The sequence below is a fragment of the Heterodontus francisci genome, chromosome 7 (genome assembly GCF_036365525.1).
Source record: "Heterodontus francisci isolate sHetFra1 chromosome 7, sHetFra1.hap1, whole genome shotgun sequence".
Lineage (NCBI taxonomy): Eukaryota > Metazoa > Chordata > Chondrichthyes > Heterodontiformes > Heterodontidae > Heterodontus > Heterodontus francisci.
This window is the reverse complement of record NC_090377.1, coordinates 41,302,677-41,324,299: the sequence shown is the minus strand read 5'-3', so window position 1 is coordinate 41,324,299 and position 21,623 is coordinate 41,302,677. Positions and strand designations below refer to the sequence as shown.

Below are 21,623 nucleotides of genomic sequence, written 5' to 3'. Positions count from 1 at the left end.
TAGTGTTACATATTGAGTATGGTTTTGGGGAGAGATTGTGACAAGAAGATTAGTTCAACGTGGAATGACCCAATGAATGATATTGTTGTAACTTTTATTCCTGGAACATCCCTCCTCCCCAGCTCCCAAATTCTATATCCACGGGTGTGCTCTTCAGTGCACTGACTCTCGTCTGTTGCACACCCTGCCACATCTCTGCTCCACTATTAAGAGCAGAGTTTACTCCTAGCCAGACCCTACTCTTTGGAACTTCCTCCCAGAGCTCCTGCACCCTGCTACGTCTTTCTCCACTTCTAAAAGCGTCCTTAACCCTGTCTTTTTGACTTATTTTTGGTCACTTCTCCCAACAATTTTGCAATTGCTTTTTGTCTACTTCTTATTGCACTTTCTATGTTAAAAGGTGTTATATAAATGCAATTTGTGGTGACAAGAAGTCAGGAAACCTATTTGAATGTCAATCTGTATTGATGTTTGTACTTGGTGTTCCTTGAGTATATGAAATCAGTCAGCTTTGTTTAGCTTCATGGCCGACAGCCATACTAGTCTGAAAACGCCCGATCTCGTCTGATCTTGGAAGCTAAGCAGACTCAGGCCTGGTTAGCATTTTTTGGGCGGCACAGTGGCGCATTGGTTAGCACCGCAGCCTCACAGCTCCAGGGACCCAGGTTCGATTCTGGGTACTGTGTGTGCAGAGTTTGCAAGTTCTCCCTGTGACTGCGTGGGTTTTCGCCAGGTGCTCCGGTTTCCTCCCACAGCCAAAGACTTGCAGGTTGGTCGGTAAATTGGCCATTGTAAATTACCCCTAGTGTAGGTAAGTGGTAGGGAATATGGGATTAGTACAGGGTTGGTATAAATGGGTGGTTGTTGGTCGGCACAGACTCGAAGGGCCTGTTTCAGTGCTGTATCTCTAAATAAAAATAAATAAATAAATAAAGATCATCGGGAGAAGGAAAAAAATCTGCTTCCTTCCCCACATAACTCAAGTGTTCCTCTTGGTGAACTCATCAATGGGCAGCAAGGACTTTGTAGTGTTCCAACCATTGAATGAGAACATATTTCTTATGGGGGAAAGAGAAAAAATAAATTGTGTAAACTTACTTAGTAGCTTGTAATTTTATTATCTGATTAAATTACAATTACAGAACGCTTATTGATTGTTTATATACAAAGAGAAATACAGATGAGGGAGGCCATTCAGCCAGTCTATCTCATCCTTTTGTTACCTTATTCTAATAGTTCGACTTAGCTTCAAAAATGAAACATTGCAATCTGTGTGTGCTTTGATAACAATAGATTACATTCCTGTTTGTTTTATAAGAATATAAACTATTAATGAGGTAAATATAGATTCTGAAGTTAAACAGCACCTCATTTGTTGGATATTGACTTATGCCCCATTGTCCTTTTAAGAGCAACAGTGCTCGAAATTCATAATCTGTTCGTATTATTTAATTCGGATCTTGTAATGGATTTTAAATCCTGCAGCAAAACAGCAGACGGTCCAATCTTACTCAAACACTTAAGACACTTCAGCATAAGCCTTGATTATCATTAAAAGTATTCTGTATTTTAATCAAGGCTTGGCTGAAATCCAATTGAAGTCTGTTGCCTGGAATGAATAAAGACATCAGATACTGAAATGATGAATGATTTTTTTTTCCATCTTGCAGTCTCCAGTTTCTGAATCAGCTGAAATTAAAACAGAAAATGCTGGAAATAGTCAGCAGGCTAGGTATCTATGAAGAAAGAAAAAAAGTTACCATTTGAGGTCGATGACTTTTCATCAGAACTGGAAAAAGTTAGAGATGTAACAGCTTTTAAGCAATAAAAGAGGCAGGGAAAGTGGGAGGAAAGAACAAAAGGGAAGGTCTGTGATAAAGTGGAAGGCAGGAGAGGTTAAATGACAAAAGGGGTGGTAATGGGATAGGAAACAAAAGATGGGTCCAGGGGAGGCATGAAGGGCAATAGCAGGATCATCTCCAACAGCTGCTGTCTGAAAAAATGGGGTGGAAGGTGAGAACAAGGGAAACCCTTGTGATTCTGGGAAGCAGAGAAAGGAGTGAGAGCAGAAGTGCGGGAAATGAAATTGGCCCGGTCAAGATCCTTATCAACAATAGGGTGAAAAGACAGGCATAGCTAGGACCCATAGAGGTTCCCTAGCAACACCTTTTATTTGGAGGAAGTGAGTGGAGTCAATTGAGAACTTGCTCAAGATGTAAGAACAAGGTCAGCCAGGTGGAGGAGGGTGGTGGTGGAAGCACCATTCAAGGAAGAAACGGAGAGCCCTCAAGCTGTGAGGGATGTAGAGGGATTGAATGTTCATAGTGAAAAGGAGACGGTTACAGCTAGGAAACTGAAAATGATTAAAGTGGCGGAAGGTGTTGGAAGAGTTGTGAACTAAATGGGAAGAGACTGGACAAGGGGAGAAAAAAATAGAGTCAAGATAGGAATCAGTTCCGTGGGGCAAGCACAACCCTGGGCTTCCAGCATCTGTAATTTTAATTCTCCAACTCCCACTCTGACCTCTCTGCCCTTGACCTCCGAAACTGTTTTAATGAAGCTTAATGGAAGCTTGAGGAACAGGACTTTATCTTTTGATCGTGCACATTTCACAGCCTTCCAGACACAACTTTTGACATCCATGAGATACTGTGTAGCATGGACTGGTCAGCGGCGCTGGTGGCACAGAGATCTTTGGAGGGGATGTCAGCTGTGCCCCAGGAGGAGGATGAGGGTGCCACCCCTCACGGATGCCCTCATCATCCTCGGCCTCCTTGGCACCTCTGATAGAGGGACCATCTGTGCAGCATGACCAAGTGATGGAGGCTCTCCCTGCAATGTTGCAGGTTCAGCAGCCTCTGGAGATACCCCCACAGGCACCTCCACAATGAAGATGACTGCCACATGCATCTCAGCTGCGTGCTGTGATGAGCGAGCAGGCTCCCTCCACCTCCTCTGAGGCCACAAGGGGAGCAGAGGGTGGCAGAGCGCAGAGTACGAAATGGGTCACGAGAGTGTGTTCTTACTGTCTACTGTTTTCCTCTCTTTGCACTGTATAATTGATGACATTTTAAGTCACACACTTGGGACTCCTTTTATTGCTGCCGTGGCAGGAAATGTGGTATGAGGTGATGAAAGAAATAACTGGATCCTCCACAGTGAGGGCAAAGCCACTAGGCAGATCTGCTTCCTTCATTGGCAGTAAGTAATTAGATGTTCCAGATGGCATCTTCCATGCATGTGTTAGCACAGGTATCTCAGACTCCCTTCCATGCCATGCCCTTCAACCTGGGTCAGAGGGGCTCAGTTTACATCTTCCTGAATCAGCAGATCCTCGACATTCATGGCATCCTCATGAATCTTTCGTGCCCCGAGCCATACCCAGTCACCTCTTTGTGCAGCCGGGGCATCTCTCTGTTCAGCGGCATCTCCCTCTGCCTCCACTTCCTCTTCCTCTCTCATCTCCTGCTCCTGATCTTCCCTTGATGAGCTCGCTCCTTCCAGAGCTTCAACGTCTTCAAAGTCCACTCTTCTCTGATGGGCCATGTTATGGAGTACGCAGCAAACCACCGTAGTGACCGAGACCCCTGCAGGAGGGTATTGGAGGGTGCCACCTGACTGGTCCAGGCACTGGAACAACATCTTCAGAAGCCTGATGGGCCTGCTCAATGGTTGCCCTGGTGAGCAAGTGGCATTGGTTGTATTGCCTCTGTGCCTCTGTCTGGGGCTCCCGCAGAGGGATCAGTAGCCATCTCTTCAAAGGATATTCTGTCCTCTAGGATCCATCCACAGACTTTGGGAGTTGGAGTGAAGCTCTGAGGCAGCCTGGACTGGCGGAGGATGAAGAAATCATGGCAGCTGCCAGGAAAATGAGCGCACGCATGGAGGAAGCTCTTGTTGTAAGCTGAACATTGAGGGAATGGAAGCCCTTCCTGTTGATGAATTTGAATGGATGGTCACTGGGTGCCTTGATGGCCTCATGGGTACACTTGATGATGCCCTGCACCTGGTGCAATCCAGTGATGGTGCTGAAATGCACTGACCTCTGTGCCTGTGAGGCTTCATTTGCTGTAAAATGAATGTACTGTCTAGCTCTGGCAAAGAGGGTATCAGTGACCTGCAAGATGCAGTGGTGTGCTGCCATTTGCAAAATGGCACTAAGGTCTGCAGCTGATCCTTGGAAAGAGCTAGAAGTGAAGAAGTTGATGGCCACTAGCAGGGCGTGGAGACCAGTGCTGCAAAGTGCAAGGTCTGCAGCAACAAGGTTACAGATGTCTGTGACCACCTGGCTGTAGAGTCACAGTGTCCTGTGGCACTGGGTCTCGGTCATTTCCAAGTAGCTCCAGTTTTGGCAGTAGATCATGTGTTGAGGCTATGGCCTCCATTGACTTCCTGCTCCTCTTTCTTCTTGCATGCCCTCGTGCTGCTCGGGGTTCCGCTTTTCCTGTGGAGAATGTTGCTCCTTATTGCCACTGGGTCCAAAATCTGACAATTGTGCCTCATTGCCAGCTCCAGCCATCCTTTTAGACAGGTGATCGGCAATCTTGCCCCTGCTCTTCTGCCCCCAAAATGCCAGGTGATAACCCTGTTCAATGCTCGCATATTGACTGCCCACTCTTTCCACCACCTACACTTCCTTTGCCCCACTGACCCTCTTATGGGGCTGAGGTAATTCGCTGGGGCGGCAATGACTGGCTTCCCACTCTGTACCCACCTCCCTTCAGCTGACCAGCAACAGACAGTGCATGTGACCCAGGTATCCTGTGAAAATTTCAACCTCCCCCTTTATTGAGCTCATAATGAGCTCTTTAATAATGTTAATTGACCTCAAGCGGGAAACATATGGGATCGTTGTCCCACTCTCCATTGCCAGGTGAACAGTGCCAGCACTGAGAAGGGTGTCTCCAAACCGACAAACTGGCCGGTGCCGGTGTTGTTGGGCCCTACTCACTTCCATTTTAGCCTCTGGTGGGCCCAAAAATTCAGCTCATAGTTTTCCATCTTTCATAGCCACTGTTGAACTGGTTAGAGAACTAAACATCGTGCACCTTAACTCTTTGCTAACTGTGTACCCCTTGCAACTTTCAAAAATGTTTCAGTTCTTCAATCCGGATGAATCCTCATTTTTTTCCCCCAGTTTCTGCAGGCAAACCTTAAGAGGAGCTGATTGCGAACCAGATTCATAGCATGCTCCCTGTTCAAATAACAACATTCTGTTTATAAGCTTCATAGGTTTACAGGATTTAAACTTACTGGTATAGACAGGAACAGAGTGCCAGACTTTTGAGTTGCTATTTTCTCTGGATGTCTTGTAAAACATTTTGAGTGTGGAGTTATGCAGTCTTGGCCCAGGTGTGATGCTGCTCTTGCAGATGTCTGTCCATATCAAGGATATGAGTGAGACCAATTGAATAACCTTTTTTTATTTATTGCCCATCCCAGTGAATTATCTTTCCCACAACACTACTCTCACCACTTGCTATTCTATATTTAAAACTCTTTAATATTGCTTCCATGCTGTAAAATATGTATATTTCTTCCTCACTTAAATTAGATTCTGATTTATTTCTCTTGATCAGTGTGCGGAAGATTATCTGCTCTGTCTCTCCTTTAGTTCCTGGTACGTACTTTTTGTCCACACTTTCTCCCACTCTTTTAACTTGGGCTACAGTGTCACAGATGGCAGGACATGGTTTTATGCCCATGGTTCATGATGTGGCGAGTTTCTGATTTTAGCTGTGCTGACAGTGAGAGTTGTAGAGAGGAGTCAGAGTCCACCTGCTGTGAGGGAAATCATTGAAAATATGAAAGATAATAAATGAAAGATTATAAAAAAAGGCCAAACATTTCTAGCAAAATTGGCTGTCTCTCATTCACCCTGCCAAGGTCACCCCCATTCCCCTCCCCCACAGTTGTTGATGCAGAAGGAAATTACTTGGAGACTGCCTGGTGCCAAGAACAATAGGACTTGATGGTTTCATCATTGCCCGGCTCTGTTAATGTAGCTAATAGATCCTTCAGCAAAGCAACAACACCCACTACATTCCCCCTCCCCACCCATCTTTTTTCCCAGGGACTAAACTGCAGCACTTTAGAGTTTTCTCCTGCCTTTTGCTGCTTTGTTTTAAGATTGGTCTTTGTGCAGACAGGAATTCCTGACTTGCAACACAGAATCTGGTTCTGGAATGGGTAAGTGGTACTCAGGCCATTCATCAGTTCTGTATTCCAAAGATAAGAGTCAGAAAACCCACAGGCCCCAGCAGAGCTTAAGCTGAAAACAGACCGAGTGCCTGAAAGAAAGGAACCTATGGTTACCCTTGGCACAAACATAAAAAAGGCTGAAATTGACCATATTCGGTAATGTAGCATCAACTAAATCTAAAATTAATTCAGGAGGTACTTGGTACTTTTCTGTAATCCACAGTAATCTTGCAGCTCGTGATTGCCTACATGCCATCAGATTCCAAACTAAAGACTCCCTTCAGTTCTCCAGTTGCTGATATTCCTATTACAGTTCTGAGTCAGCAGTTGAGACCGAGCAAGTGGAAATCCACTTCATGTTAGGAGTAACAGTAAACCTTTAAGAATAATATTTTCCCAGAAGTCAATCAGGAGAGTGCTAAGATTTGGGAGGGCGAACTCAGCAACTGCTTGCCAGAAGAGGACACTGCAGGGAGATAGGTCTTTCTTAAAAGCTAGAATGCTGCACTGCAGGGTCTGGCTCAGTTTACCCACTGGCCCATCTCTCCCTCTTAAAGCTTTGAATTTGCACTTCAGACAACTGATTGGACACTGTACAGAATCAAAAGTGAATGGTGGTAATTTTGACTTTGGATGAAGCTGTAAAATATGCAGTATCAACTCGGCTGCTTGTTGCACATCCCTCCTGACTTAGTCACCCAAAGTGAAAATTACACTCAATGTGTTTTCACACAATGTGTAACCTGTTGCCTCATTTAGGTTTTACTCTAATCATTGCAGAGCTATCAACCTGAATTTTCCAAATGGCATTACTTTTAACACCAGTGGTCAGAATATCCCGGGTGTGATAATTATCCAATCCAATTAGGTCCAGCTACTGATGCATATTGTATTGCACTGTTAAGAAATTGGAAGCCAATTGGATTCAAAGGTTTGAGAACTTGTCCATGAAAATTTTGAATTCTGATTCAGTGACCAGGCTGGAATCCTACCAGTGGAACGTTTTGCACTGGATCCATTTGTTAAGATACTAATTTTATGAAATCAATAGGATAAAAAGCAGGAAGGACCTCAGGAATAAGATGGCCTACAGCAACTGATGAAATAAATGGCCAATAGCAAAATTTAGAATGTGTTTACTTTATATTGATATGAGTGATTAGGTAGCACATTGTTAGTTCCTTTCCACCTTTTAAGTAACATATTTAACTAATACTAGCATGCTGGCTTGACTCAGATGGTTGCACTCTTGCCTTTGGATCAAAAGCTTGTGGGTTTAAGCTCCACTTCAGGACTTCAGTGCTTTAACTTCGTTAATATTCCAGGGCGGCACTGGGATTGATGTATTGACAAACGTGCTGTTCTTCAAACAAGATGTTAAACTAAGGGCATGTCTATGCTGTTTAAGCGGATGTTAAATATCCCAAGGCACTTCTTGAAGTAGTAGACATTATTCAGAAGTGTCCAAGCCAACATTCCCCCCAAAAAATAGATTAACTGATCATTTGTTTTGTTGCTATTTGTGAGATGTTGCTATTGCTGTCCTTGTGCACATACCAACAATCAACGGAGCCCAAGAAGAATATGACAAGCTATTATATAGATGGCACTTTTGTCCTTTTTTAAATCCTTTTTTTGAAGTTGGGTGATGTATGATGATTAAACTAGTGTTGTAATAACAGTCATATTATTCTCAACAGCCAATATTGTTAAACATTTGCTACAGTAATTATTATCTTTGTATATCTTCATATAATTTTAAGGGAGCTGGAATTCAAAAGGGAGGAGTGATACTTCTGTTATACAAATTCCAGCTGGAGTACTACGTTCAATTTTGGGCACTGAACCTCAGGAAAGATATAAAAGCAAAATACTGCTGTTGCTGGAAATCTGAAATAAAAACAAGAAATGCTGGAATCACTTAGCAGGTCTGGCAGCATCTGTGGAAAGAGAAGCAGTGTTAACGTTTCGGGTCAGTGACCCTTCTTCGGAACTGACAAATATTAGAAAAGTCACAGATTATAAGCAAGTGAGGTGGGGATGGGGCAAGAGATAACAAAGGAGAAGGTGTAGATTGGACCAGGCCACATAGCTGACCAAAAGGTCACGGAGCAAAGGCAAACAATACGTTAATGGTGTGTTGAAAGACAAAGCATTAGTACAGATTAGGTGTTAATACACTGATTATTGAACAGCAGCAAGTGCAAACCTGAAAAAAACAGTGGGTAAGCAAACTGAACAAACTAAGATGAAATGAAATAAATGCAAAAAAAAGATTGTAAAAAATGTAAAAAAGAATGTAAAAACAAGGAAGAAAAAATAACTAAAAATGAAAGTAAAATGGGGGGGCTGTTATGCTCTGAAATTATTGAACTCAATGTTCAGTCCGGCAGGCTGTAGTGTGCCTAATCGGTAGATGAGATGCTGTTCCTCGAGCTTGCGTTGATGTTCACTGGAACACTGCAGCAATCCCAGGACAGAGATGTGAGCATGAGAGCAGGGGGGAGTGTTGAAATGGCAAGCAACCGGAAGCTCAGGGTCCTGCTTGCGGACTGAGCGGAGATGTTCCGCAAAGCGGTCACCCAGTCTTCGCTTGGTCTCCCCAATGTAGAGGAGACCACACTGTGAGCAGCGAATACAGTATACTACATTGAAAGAAGTACAAGTAAATCGCTGCTTCACCTGAAAGGAGTGTTTGGGGCCTGGGATAGTGAGGAGAGAGGAGGTAAATGGGCAGGTATTACACCTCCTGCGATTGCAGGGGAAGGTGCCCTGGGACGGGGACGAGGTGGTGGGGGTAATGGAGGAGTGGACCAGGGTGTCGCGGAGGGAACGATCCCTTCGGAATGCTGACAGGGGAAGGGAGGGGAAGATGCGACTGGTAGTGGCATCACGCTGGAGGTGGCGAAAATGGCGGAGGATGATCCTTTGGATATGGAGGCTGGTGGGATGAAAAGTGAGGACAAGGAAAACCCTGTCACGGTTCTGGGAGGGAGGGGAAGGGGTGAGGGTAGAGGTGCGGGGAATGGGTCGGACAAGGTTGAGGGCCCTGTCAACCACAGTGGGGGGAAATCCTCGGTTGAGGAAAAAGGTCATATCAGAAGCACCGTCATGGAAGGTAGCATCATCAGAGCAGATGCGTCGGAGACGGAGAAACTGGGAGAATGGAATGGAGTCCTTACAGGAGGTAGGGTGTGAAGAAATGTAGTTGAGGTAGCTGTGGGAGTCGGTGGGCTTATAATGGATGTTGGTAGACAACCTATCCCCAGAGATGGAGACAGAGAAGTCGAGGAAGGGAAGGGAAGTGTCAGAGATGGACCATGTAAAGGTGAGAGAAGGGTGGAAATTGGAAGCAAAGTTGATAAAGTTTTCTAGTTCAGGGCCGGAGCAGGAAACGGCACCGATACAGTCATCAATGTACCGGAAAAAGAGTTGGGGGAGGGGCCTGAGTAGAACTGGAACAAGGAATGCTCGACATATCCCACAAAAAGACAGGCATAACTAGGACCCATGCGGGTACCCATAGCGACACCTTTTACTTGAAGGAAGTGCGTGGAGTTGAAGGAGAAGTTGTTCAATGTGAGAACAAGTTCAGCCAGGCAGAGGAGGGTGGTGGTGGATGGGGACTGGTTGGGCCTCTGTTCCAGGAAGAAGCGGAGAGCCCTCAAACCATCCTGGTGGGGGATGGAGGTGTAGAGCGATTGGACGTCCATAGTGAAGAGGAAGCGGTTGGGACCAGGAAACTGGAAATTGTCAAAATGACGTAGGGCGTCAGAAGAATCACGGATGTAGGTGGGAAGAGACTGGACCAGCGGAGAAATGATAGAGTCTAGATAGGAAGAAATAAGTTCAGTGGGGCAGGAGCAGGCTGACACAATGGGTCTGCCAGGACAGTCCCGTTTGTGGATTTTGGGAAGGAGGTAGAAGCGGGCTGTCCGGGGTTGTGGGACTATGAGGTTGGAAGCTGTAGAGGGAAGATCTCCAGAGGAGATGAGGTCAGTGACAGTCCTTTGGACGGTGGCTTGATGTTCGGTGGTGGGGTCATGGTCCAGAGGGAGGTAGGAAGAGGTGTCTGTGAGTTGGCGTTGAGCTTCTGCAAGGTAGAGGTCGGTACACCATACAACAACAGCACCACCCTTGTCTGCAGGTTTGATAACCAAGTCGGGGTTAGACCTGAGAGAACGGAGTGCCTCAAGTTCAGAGGGGGACAGGTTAGAGTGAGTGAGGGGGGCAGAGAAATTGAGATGACCAATGTCTCGCCGACAGTTTTCAATGAAGAGATCAAGAGCGGGTAAGAGGCCAGGGGGAGGGGTCCAGGTAGAGGGAGAATGCTGGAGGCGGGTGAATGGGTCTGCTGGTCGGGGGGAGGACTCCTGGTCGAAGAAGTGAGCCCGGAGGCGGAGGCGACAGAAGAAGAGCTCAACGTCATGCCGAGCGCGAAATTCATTGAGGTGGGGGTGTAAGGGGATAAAACTGAGACCTTTGCTGAGTACAGAACGCTCAGCATCAGAGAGGGGGAGGTCAGGGGGTATAGTGAATACACGGCAAGGGGTCAGATCAGAAGGGGTGGGGTCAGAGGGTAGTGAAGCGGAAGGAGGATCTGGAGGGGCATTAGTCCCCATCAGCTGCTGGAGCTTGCGTTCCTTAACACCTGAAAGGAAGAAAAAAAGTTTTTTGTTAATGCATCGGATGAGACGTAAGATGAGATGAAACTGTGGAGTAGAACAGCTTTGAGATAAGGTGAGACGGTGCTGCTGGAGAGAGAGGTCCAGTGTGTGCATGTGGCGGCGCACAGCACTGAGTGTGGCTCTCAGGATGCGGCGAGAGTAGCAGTCCGAGGAGCGTTGTATTTCTCGGAGATACCTGTGATCCTGGGTGGATCCTCGGGAAAGATATATTGGCCTTGGAAGGGGTATAGCACAGTTTCAATAGAACGATACTGGGGCTTAAAAGGTTATATTATGAGGACAAATAACATAAGCTTGTGTTGTAATCCCTCAAATTTAGAAGGTTGAGCGGTGATCTAATCAAGATATTTAATATAATTAATGGATTCGATAGGGTTGATAAAGAAAGATTATTTCCTCTGCTTGGAGAATCGACAAAGGGACAGCATAGTATTAAAATTTGAGCTACACCAATTAGGAGTGAAATCAGGAAGCACCTTTTCACACAAAAGGTAGTGGAAATCTGGAAATTTCTCTCCAAAAAGGCGATTGATGCTAGGTCAGTTATGATTTAAAAGACTGAGATCAATAGTGTGATGGATGCTTCGTCGTTGCATACATTTAAGGCTGGGAATCAAGGGATATGGCGAGCAGGTGGGAAAGTGGAGCCTAAGATTAGCCACGATCATATTGAATGGGGGAGCAGGCTCGACAGGCCATTGGGTCTACTCCTGCTCCTATTTCTTATATTCTTGAGTTCCAGATTTTTGTAAGGTAAAAGCATCTAGGGATATGAATCAAAAGTGGGTAAATACAGATCTGCCATAATCAAAATTGAATGGCAGAACAGAATCAAGGGGCAGAATGGCCTATTCTTGTTCCTATGTTTCTATGCCAAATTAACCCAATTAAGAAGGGTGAGCAGCATCATGTTAATTTAAGGATTTTCCTGTTTGTGTTTTGCAGGTGAGGTAACATTAGATGAGCTGTGTGGAGAGTCCTATCTTCCCAGTCGCGGTACGTGCGAGGTGCCCTGTCCTACTGACTGTGTTCTAAGTGAATGGTCAGAGTGGTCAGTTTGTTCACGCTCATGTTCCAGCAAAAATGCAGAGGGCAGGCAAAGCAGAACCAGAACCATTATCGCATTAGCTGGAGAAGGTAAGAGTGTCTATGTTCCGAGCATTAGCAACTTTCTAGGAGCACCTCTCACTGTGAATGGGATCCAGTTATAATTGTGGCATTAAAGTCTCACTGTTATCCTCTGTAGAGGACAGCAAAGTCAAAAACTGGTAATAAGATCACCTAAGCTGCTGTTATTGACAAGAGCCAATAAAATGGTAACCAGTGACTACAATGCTATCTGGGAAATATTTCAAGTGATTTTCAAATAGGAAGCATCTATCTGAAGATAATGCTGTTTAAATAAGCTCTTTTGATCATTGAAAGAACTTACAGATTCATGGTCTGCCACCATTTCCTGTCGTGCAAATGGATTCCATTTTTTCTTTCAGGACTTTATTGTACATTAGCAACGCCTGACTACAATGCTTTCTTAATAATGAATAACATTGTGTGATGTAGGCTATCACTGTGATAGCATTTGCCAGTTAAAGTCAGATAAGCACAATTTTTTTTAATTCATTCGTGGGATGTGGGTGTCGCTGGCTAGGCCACCATTTATTGCCCATCCCTAATTGCCCTTGAGAAGGTGGTGGTGAGCTGCCTTCTTGAACCGCTGCAGTCCATGTGAGGTAGGTACACCCACAGTGCTGTTAGGAAGGGAGTTCCAGGATTTTGACCCAGTGACAGTGAAGGAACGGCGATATAGTTCCAAGTCAGGATGGTGTGTGACTTGGAGGGGAACTTGCAGATGATGGCTTTCCCATGCATTTGCTGCCCTTGTCCTTCTAGTTGGTAGAAGTCGCAGGTTTGGAAGGTGCTTTCTAAGGAGCCTTGGTGCATTACTGCAGTGCATCTTGTAGATAGTACACACTGCTGGCACTGTGCGTCGGTGGTGGAGGGAGTGAATGTTTGTTTGAGGTTGGGGTGCCAATCAAGAGGGCTGCTTTGTCCTGGATGGTGTTGAGCTTCTTGAGTGTTGTTGGAGTTGCACCCATCCAGGCAAGTGGAGAGTATTCTATCACATTCCTGACTTGTGCCTTGTAGATGGTGAACATGCTTTGGGGAGTCAGGAGATCAGGTATTTGCAGCAGGATTCCTAACCTCTGACCTGCTCTTGTCGCCACGGTATTTATATGGCTACTCCAGTTCAGTTTCTGGTCAATAGTAGCCTCTAGGATTTGATAGTGAGGGTTTCAGCGATGGTAATGCCATTGAATGTCAAGGGGAGATGGTTAGATTCTCTCTTGTTGGAGATGGTCATTGCCTGGCACTTGTGTGGCGCAAATGTTATGTGCCACTTATCAGCCCAAGCCTGGATATTGTCCAGGACTTGCTGCATTTCTACACAGACTGCTTCAGTATCTGAGGAGTCGTGAATGGTGCTGAACATTGTGCAATCATCAGTGAACATCCCCACTTCTGGCCTTATGATTAAAGGAAGGTCATTGATGAAGCAGCTGAAGATGGTTGGGCCTAGGACACTACCCTGAGGAACTCCTGCAGTGATGTCCTGGAGCTCAGATGATTAACCTCCAACAACCGCAATCATCTTCCTTTGCGTTAGGTATGACTCCAACCAGCAGAGAATTTTCCCCCTGATTCCCATTGACCTCAGTTTTGCTAGGGCTCCTTGATGCCATACTCGGTCAAATGCTGCCTTGATGTCAAGGGCAGTCACTCTCACCTCACCTCTTGAGTTCAGCTTTTTTTGTCCATGTTTGAACTAAGGCTGTAATGAGGTCAGGAGCTGAGTGGCCCTGGCGGAACCCTAACTGAACATCACTAAGCAGGTTATTGCTAAGTAAGTGCTGCTTGATGGCACTGTTGATGACACCTTTCATCGCTTTACTGATGATTGAGAGTAGACTGATGGGGCGGTAATTGGCCGGGTTGGACTTGACCTGCTTTTTGTGCACAGGACATACCTGGGCAATTTTCCACATTGCCGGTTAGATGAGCATCACTGTGTTAGATATTGAACATTTGAATATAGAAAACCAAGATGTGACAAGTGCTTATATTCCTTAGGTAAAAGAGAATCTCAAAGTGTTTTAAAAAGCAGGGAAGCGGGCACTAATCATGGAAGAAAATACAAGCCTCAAATTATAGCAGTAAACTAAAATCTGGCCATTCCATATCATTTCTGTTCCGTGACAGTCCCCTATGGACATATGCAGATTACATGTATTAATATTTATCTTTGATAATTTTTCTGTCTAATCAGTGGATAGTTATGTAATTGTTTTGTCCATTTCCCCCTTGCTTTTTGTTTGAATGTTCTGAACTGAAGTAAGTTTTTATAGATACACAATAGCATGGCTTCAGCTACTATTCTTCTTTAATTCTATTTTATTCAGCATTTCTAGTTTGTCAGTAACCTGTGTCACTGATCCCTGTAACTATAAAATATAAAATAAACAGTTGGATTGGAACAAATTGCAACCAAGGGCCTCAGCTGAAATTATAAACCATCAGAACAAACATCATGTGAAACTTCAACTCCATCACAGCTCATAGCTCTTTCTAACCCGACTGTTGGTTGATATAGTGGTTAGGCTATTTTTGTACTTGCAAGTAATTACAATACTGTAACATCTGGTAAGGCACTGGAGCCTGCCATTGTTTGCAATTATCTGTAATGCCAGTCCTTTGATGACAACAGTAGTCCTTATGTTACGTGATTGGATAAGGGTTATATGATTTAAATAAAACAAGGGACAATTATGAAACAGGACAGGAAGGGGGCAATAATACAGGAAAAGGTGTTAGTACATAACTAGAAAATTATGCACTGAATTATAATGAATATACAGTCTTATGAATTCAGCCCACACATTGAGGATTTTGGATTTAAGTGTTTGCTTGGCTGAAGAATCCTGTACAATAATTCACTATAAATGAATGTCTGGAAGTGATGGTGCTTGTATTGGGTTTGGAAATAAAATCTTTTATGGCGGTGAAGAATAATTCATAGGGGAAAAAATTATTTCTAGTGGTTTCTACCCAAGATTCAAATTGCATAATGATGAATGAAAGAAGTAACAAAATTAAACTTGGTCTCCTACAATGGCTCAGTGAGTAGTTGAGCCATGCAGACCAAAAGAGCCCCACATTCTATCCCCAATCTGTGGTGTTAATTGATCTCAGTCTGGCTGGTGGTATGGATTTTATAGGAGTGTCCGCACTCTTGGATTGAGGAAGAGAAAAATTGTCCAGGCTTTTCTTGAGTGTGATAATATCTAACTGATGAAAGTGAATTATGGGAAAGGGAAAATGTCGCCATGGATATTGGTCGGGTACCTTCCATAGTAACCAGAATTGTCTGCTTTACTTTTGACTGCAAACAGAAAGCTGTGACCTGTGCATTTCTGCAGGCTTTGAGCAAGCAAAAATAAATGAATCTGAAACATGAGCACAAAACCTTTCAAGCATGCAGATCACTTACTGAATTTGAATCATCACAAATCAGAATGCTGGGCTGCCATTTTACATGGTTATATTTTTCCTTTGCCACTGTGAAGAGTATGCAACAGATTTTCTGTTGGCACCACTGTCAGTACATCATCCATCACCGACAAAGCCGCTGCTTTTTTTCTTGAAGACAAAATACCAGCCGTTGCTTTCCCACTTGGTCCCACATATTCTTGTCAGAGAACAATTGTTCTGACTGCATGAGTGGTTTTCTTTTATAATGAGGCTCCCTAATCCAATCAGTCTTTTGCGTGTAAGGGTAATGTTATCATGCTTTCCTAGCAGGCTGCTTAGCACAATATGATGTTTTCAAAAACAGCTAGCAAGAGTTCCTTGCAATAACAATATTGCTTTTTAAAGATTTTTTTTTTGTGCCTGGTTATTCGTTAAAATGAAGGACAATGATAGTTGGGATGAAACATTTCTTACCTTGTAGCAGCAATGAGTTCAGAGTCATTTCTGAATCTATGTCATACACACTGAGGGCAATAGAAAACATTGTACTGATTGAAATGCTTTACTAAGTTGCTTCGCAAGTGTGAAAAACATATAATTTGCAAGCAGTACATGGGCAGGTGAATTATGAAGTCTTTCAATGTTTTTTTTTCTTGCTTTTTAAGATAAGGGACATCTGTCATTGTTTGAAAATTGAACTTTCACTTTGGGCATCCAATAGCTGCCTGGCTCAGATTTTCTCAGGTCAGGAATATTATGGCCAAATGGTTGAAAAAATTCTCCTTCTCCTCTGCTCAAATGTGCCTTAACTCTAACCTCTTTAGAATGCTGCTGTTCACCAGAGCGCATTATTCCTTTTCTAAAAGTAACCAACTGAAGCCATTTTCAGTGAGGCAGCTGCTTTGGCACCAACTTTCATCAAACGGCACAGTGTTGTGCTGAGTAACCCTGCCAACTTAAGGTCAAGCCTAATATTTGTAATAACAGCAGTGCAACTTGAATCAAGGTCTGGATTATATCTTAGTATGTTTTGCATCAGCCTTATTTTCACTGCTGTTAGTCACCAACAGCTGTGACTGAAAATAGGAGTAATGCATGTGTAATAAAAGTTATCAACAACAGAAGGACAAATTTCCACCTGTAATTGAATGAATTTGTATTTTTTTAACCTGGGGCATGTGTAGGCCATCCGTAGGACTTTAGGATACCCTGCAACCTGTTTATGCATTATTCAACCACATAACAGTTATTGGGTTACTAAACAAACACTTGTATTCTGTTGATGAACCATTAAACCACACATATACAACTTTGTAAACTTGTTAAAGAGTTATCGTTCCACACAATCACAACTTATTGGCCTATTTAATTGAAATTACATTTGAAAATTAATTACACACAAATTGTTACAGGGTATTTAACAAATTATCTGTAGATATGTTTAATGGTCTTTCTAAATATGCATCCATAACTTGACAGGGTATTTAAATGTGCATCTGTAATTTGTTTGACTTAATAATGGCCCATTTTAATGTGGATCTGCAAGTCGCTGATAGTGGACATAAATGCACACCTTTAACCTACAGATGGGTTACTATGAGGTTTTTGTTTCACAAGATGATTCTACGAAATATGGTCGTCTTTGAGCAGATATATATAAAAGGAAGCAAAAAAAAACACGGCAGTAACTTATATTTAATAGGAAATCAACATGAATGTAAATGTAATGTTTATAAATGTTGTGCTCAAAATTTTAAAAAAGACTGATATCCAGTGAAATATTGTTATCAAATTACATATCATATCTGGGAGAGTTAAAGGTTTCTTTATATCCTAGGTGGAAAGCCATGTCCTAGTAGCCGAGCTTTGCAAGAATGGCGATCTTGTAATGAACATGGCTGCACAGTGTTTTATTGGGATACATCACCATGGGGTCCTTGCACTGAAGATACATTAGTGATGGCCCTCAATGCTACAGTCAGTTGGAATGGTGAGGCCACCTGTTCCGTGGGCATGCAGACTCGACAGGTCCTTTGCATGAAAAGCAAAGTTGGACATGTTACTCCCAAAAGGTATTAATATTTACTTTTCAAAGTAAGAATTTAGTTAAAGTATTAATAAAGTAAATAATTCTTGCATGGTCTTATCTGTTGTTTAGATTCATGCTCTGTGCAAAACACTAAGTGAGGGCCGAAGGGCCTGTTCCTGTGCTGTAATTTTCTTTGTTCTTTCTTTGTTCCTCTTTAAACTTACTGAGTTTGCTGTTGGTAAAGGTTGTTCCTGCTTCACAACAATGTTTTCATAGCACGTACTCACGCGTCCTGTCTTATATAAGGCAAGACCTCAGTCAGAAACCTGAATCTTGCTTGAGCTTGTGTGATGACTTGTAGCTTCTGTGCACTCTGACCAACCCATTTTGTTACACTCTTTTTCTCAGTTTAGCATCCCAAACACAGCACATCAGAATGGAAAGGCCTACAGACTGAACTAAATTGGTCCTTAGACTTCATCATCATAATTCAGATGCTCTGACACAGCTTGTCTGTTGGAGTTTAACAAATTTCATTCATTCCCTTCCAACCTCACAAAAAAGAAAATTAAGTGAAGTTTTGGAGCCATTTTTTGAGTGGCCTGCAGCAGTCCCTTTAAGAACCTGAAGATGCTAAAATATTAGTCAAGCTCTGACTAGTCTCAATACATTTAGGAGCCCGGATCAGAAACGGGCGCAAGAGCCTCAGTTCAAGGCAGCTATCAGGGTCGTCCAAATAAGGTCTCGACAGATTGGATGCAGGCTTCTGCCCTGCTAAATTGGTTATTGTAAAATGGGCACAAAGATGACGCTCGAAGGTCTACCTTAAGGCACTCCTTATATATGTTCAATAAGTAGAAGCATCATTAGTATTTTAATGCATTAATACAGTTTTTTTTGGAAAGAACATGAGTTTGCAACTCAGGTTCTTCATAGCATAACTTCCAAATGTAGGCTGAGAAGATTGTTGGAACAGTGAAAATGTAGGTGCTTTAACATGGGGGGGAAAAAGAACATCAGAAAAGTGAGTCAACCTATGCTATCTTTATGCCCTGTTACAAATAGCATTGACAGAGAAGAGGGAACAGGTAATTTGCCTTCCGTGCTGATCAAGAAGTGTACACGATGGGATAATGTGAAGAATGAGAGAAAAAGTAAAACAGTATAGCTATCTAAAATAAATTGGATCAGAGAAAAGCTGCACTGACATCTGATAAAATGCACTCTTGTCTCATTCATTCTTTCCCTGTGACCTTCGCTATTTTTCCTTGTCGCTGTTAATTGCCACTTCTCTGAAATGCAGTCCTTGTTTAGAGGCACTTTCTCTGTGTTCTATTGCTGTTCAATTTCGACTGGCTTTTTTCCTACTTTATTGCTGCTCTCCTGCCATAGATACTCAAATGTAGCATTATCATGACAGTTTTCTTATAAAAACGCCAACTGCATTCTTTTATGGTGTCCAATGAAGCTCAATGGAAGCTCAAAACACAGCACCTTATCTTTTGATTTGGCAGTTTACAGCCTTCTGGATTCAACACTGAGTTCAATAATTTCAGATTATAACTTCTGCCCCTATTTTTTTGGACAGCAGTTGTTAGTAATGAATCTGCTATTCCCATTTACACCTCCTATGGATCGATCTTTTGTTTCTTTACTTGTCCCATTACCATCCCTTTTGCCCTGCACCATTATCCCTTTTGTCATTTAATCTCTCCTGCCTTTCCCCCTATCACAGACTTTCCCTTGTATTCATTTCACCCCTCCCCATTTCTCTGACTCTACTTGCTTTGTTACATCTCTAACTATTTGCAGTTCCGACGAAAGGTCAATGATCTGAAATGTTAACTCTGTTTTTCTCTCCACTGATGCTGCCTGATCTGCTGAGTATTTCTAGCATTTTCTGTTTTTATTTTGGATTTCTAGCATCTGCAGTAAGATTAATAGTGTTATTTAAGTGCACATTTTAATCAAGCTAATAAAAATTGATTGAAGAAGTTCAGTGATGTTTACCAATTAATAAATCAGGTTAAGGGTGTTCTGAAAGATTAGCCTAGAATATTTTCAGTTCAACTCATAAAACTTTTACTTTTGTGACACATAAAACAGAAGCAGGTTCGTCATGTGTAAAGAGGAGAAACAAAGATCAGCACAATGACAGGCTAATAATGACACAATAGTGCTAATGGACAACACATTAAAATGTCACGGCCAATCTTTTAATCATGCTGATGAGTTTTCCATATGCAGACATCAGGAATAATAATTACAATGTACAATGCTAATGAGGTACCAAGGTTCAGCTTTCAGATCCTTGTCATTTCTTTCTAATAAAGAGAACATATTAATGCTTATAAATGCAGTTGAATTTCGTCAAGACCTTCTGTTCAATTAAATAAATGTAATTGATGTCAATAAGTGAAAACGTGGTTTTAAGTCTGACTTCTGACTGAGACCAACATTTAGATGAATGTTTAAATAAAAAGGACTACAATGAGTATAAACTTCTATTGGAAAACTATACATTTAATTTGAGATTGAAGAAAGAAATGAAGAAATTGTTCCACAGATCACGTTGAGAATTGATGCAGGGAACTAGTTTCCATGAATCGGTCTATATCCATATCAGAACTATTTTCTCTTATTGTTTTCATGATGATTCACTGGGTTAGTGTTTCATCCTGTGTAGTAGTCAAGTTTCCAGCTTAGTTTGCTGGTCTGCTGAGTCAGCTAACTTCAATTAGAATTGTAGTAAGGGCATTTCAACTGAGTTCAGTGTTTGGTTTTGCTCAATGGTGATGCTCTATCTACTTAGCTCAGTTCTCAGAAAAGTATTCTACATTCAGCAGAGGGGACTTTCATGCCATAATTTGGTCCTGGGTGGTGAAAGGCCCTTGTCTACCCAGTCCCTGTCTTCATCTTGATGAGCTAAATATTCAAATAGAAAAGTTGTGAAACTGGTCACTGCCACAAGCAAAAATGGATCTTTCTCCAGAAGTAATCCTTCTTAAGGTGTTGAGCAACGAAGTTGATAAGTAAACATCTTCTAGCAGTTACAAAACATGGGAACACTGTTGTTTCGTAAAATGCCTTGTAAAATATCATCCAGTTTTACACAGACAATTGTCAGGCAATGATTGGCGATGCAGTTACATCACATTACTGAGCGTGTACCCAGAATGTTTTATGCTTAACATGCAATGTTAATTTGTATCAGCAGCTGACATTTTAGAAGAAACACATTCTGAAAACCTGAAAAATTGACTGTCCAGGAAATAAGCCTACCTAAAAAAAAAAAATCATCCTCTAAAAATGATTGTGAAGTTTGTCGCTTCTGTTTTGTCTAATCTTTGTAACAATAATTCTTGATTCTCCCTCTTTCCCAACATTTCCAGGTGTCCTGAAAGTACCAGGCCTGAAACTGTTCGGCCGTGCCTATTGCCATGTAAAAAGGACTGCATTGTCACCCCTTTCAGTGATTGGACACCTTGCCCTACCATATGTCAGCAAGGTAATTCCTTTGAGAAATTAGCCTCAGAAGTGAGAAATAGTGGAACAACCTCATTAAAACTCATGATCTGAAGGACATTTGGGGTTTTTTGGGAAAGAATTTTCTCCTTCCAGAACACATATCTTCTGAAATTATTTTCTACTAAGCCATAGTGCTGAATAATAATGAAAACATAATGAAACCATAGACTTTGCAGAATATATCTCTATTCGCTCACCATGATAGAAATATCATCTATAATGGACTTTTTTTTGGGTTTGCATTTTCAAAAACTTGTTTGAATACATCATAAACCTGGAAGTTAATTGTTTGCCGAAGAGCAATTCACTGTCTCCAAGGTATACACGTAGTTAATACAACAGAACGTTGACAGGGCTGTGATTTAATAAGCTGACAGACAATGCTGGTCCATCTGTCATTTTTTTTGTTATGTAGGACTCCTATCTTTGGTGAATTAAAGAATATGTTATTGACAAGCTCATTTAACATATAGTGCATTAAAGAGGGTCCTTCTGTAAATTTAGGCTTTCTCTTGAAGGGGTATTGAAAGCTTGTACATCAGATGATGATTATAGTAGAAACGTCATAACTGAACTTGTAGCACTGAGAAATATTGACTTCCTGCTATGCTGTGTCTGTTTCCAAGTTTTCTATTGAAGTGAACCTCTGT

The 21,623-nt window shown here is 42.4% G+C and overlaps 1 protein-coding gene across 6 annotated transcripts in view; it reads left to right on the top strand.

Annotated features, from left to right (window-relative positions):
- The window catches only part of thsd7ba (thrombospondin, type I, domain containing 7Ba), a 953,049-nt gene that overhangs the window by 504,665 nt on the left and 426,761 nt on the right, over positions 1-21,623 (top strand). For all 6 annotated transcript variants that reach the window (XM_068035032.1, XM_068035036.1, XM_068035034.1 and 3 more), the window contains exons 9-11: positions 11,835-12,026; positions 17,254-17,488; positions 20,838-20,953. In XM_068035032.1, the coding sequence (XP_067891133.1) occupies positions 11,835-12,026; positions 17,254-17,488; positions 20,838-20,953 (543 nt within the window). The remainder of the gene's footprint in view (positions 1-11,834; positions 12,027-17,253; positions 17,489-20,837; positions 20,954-21,623) is intronic.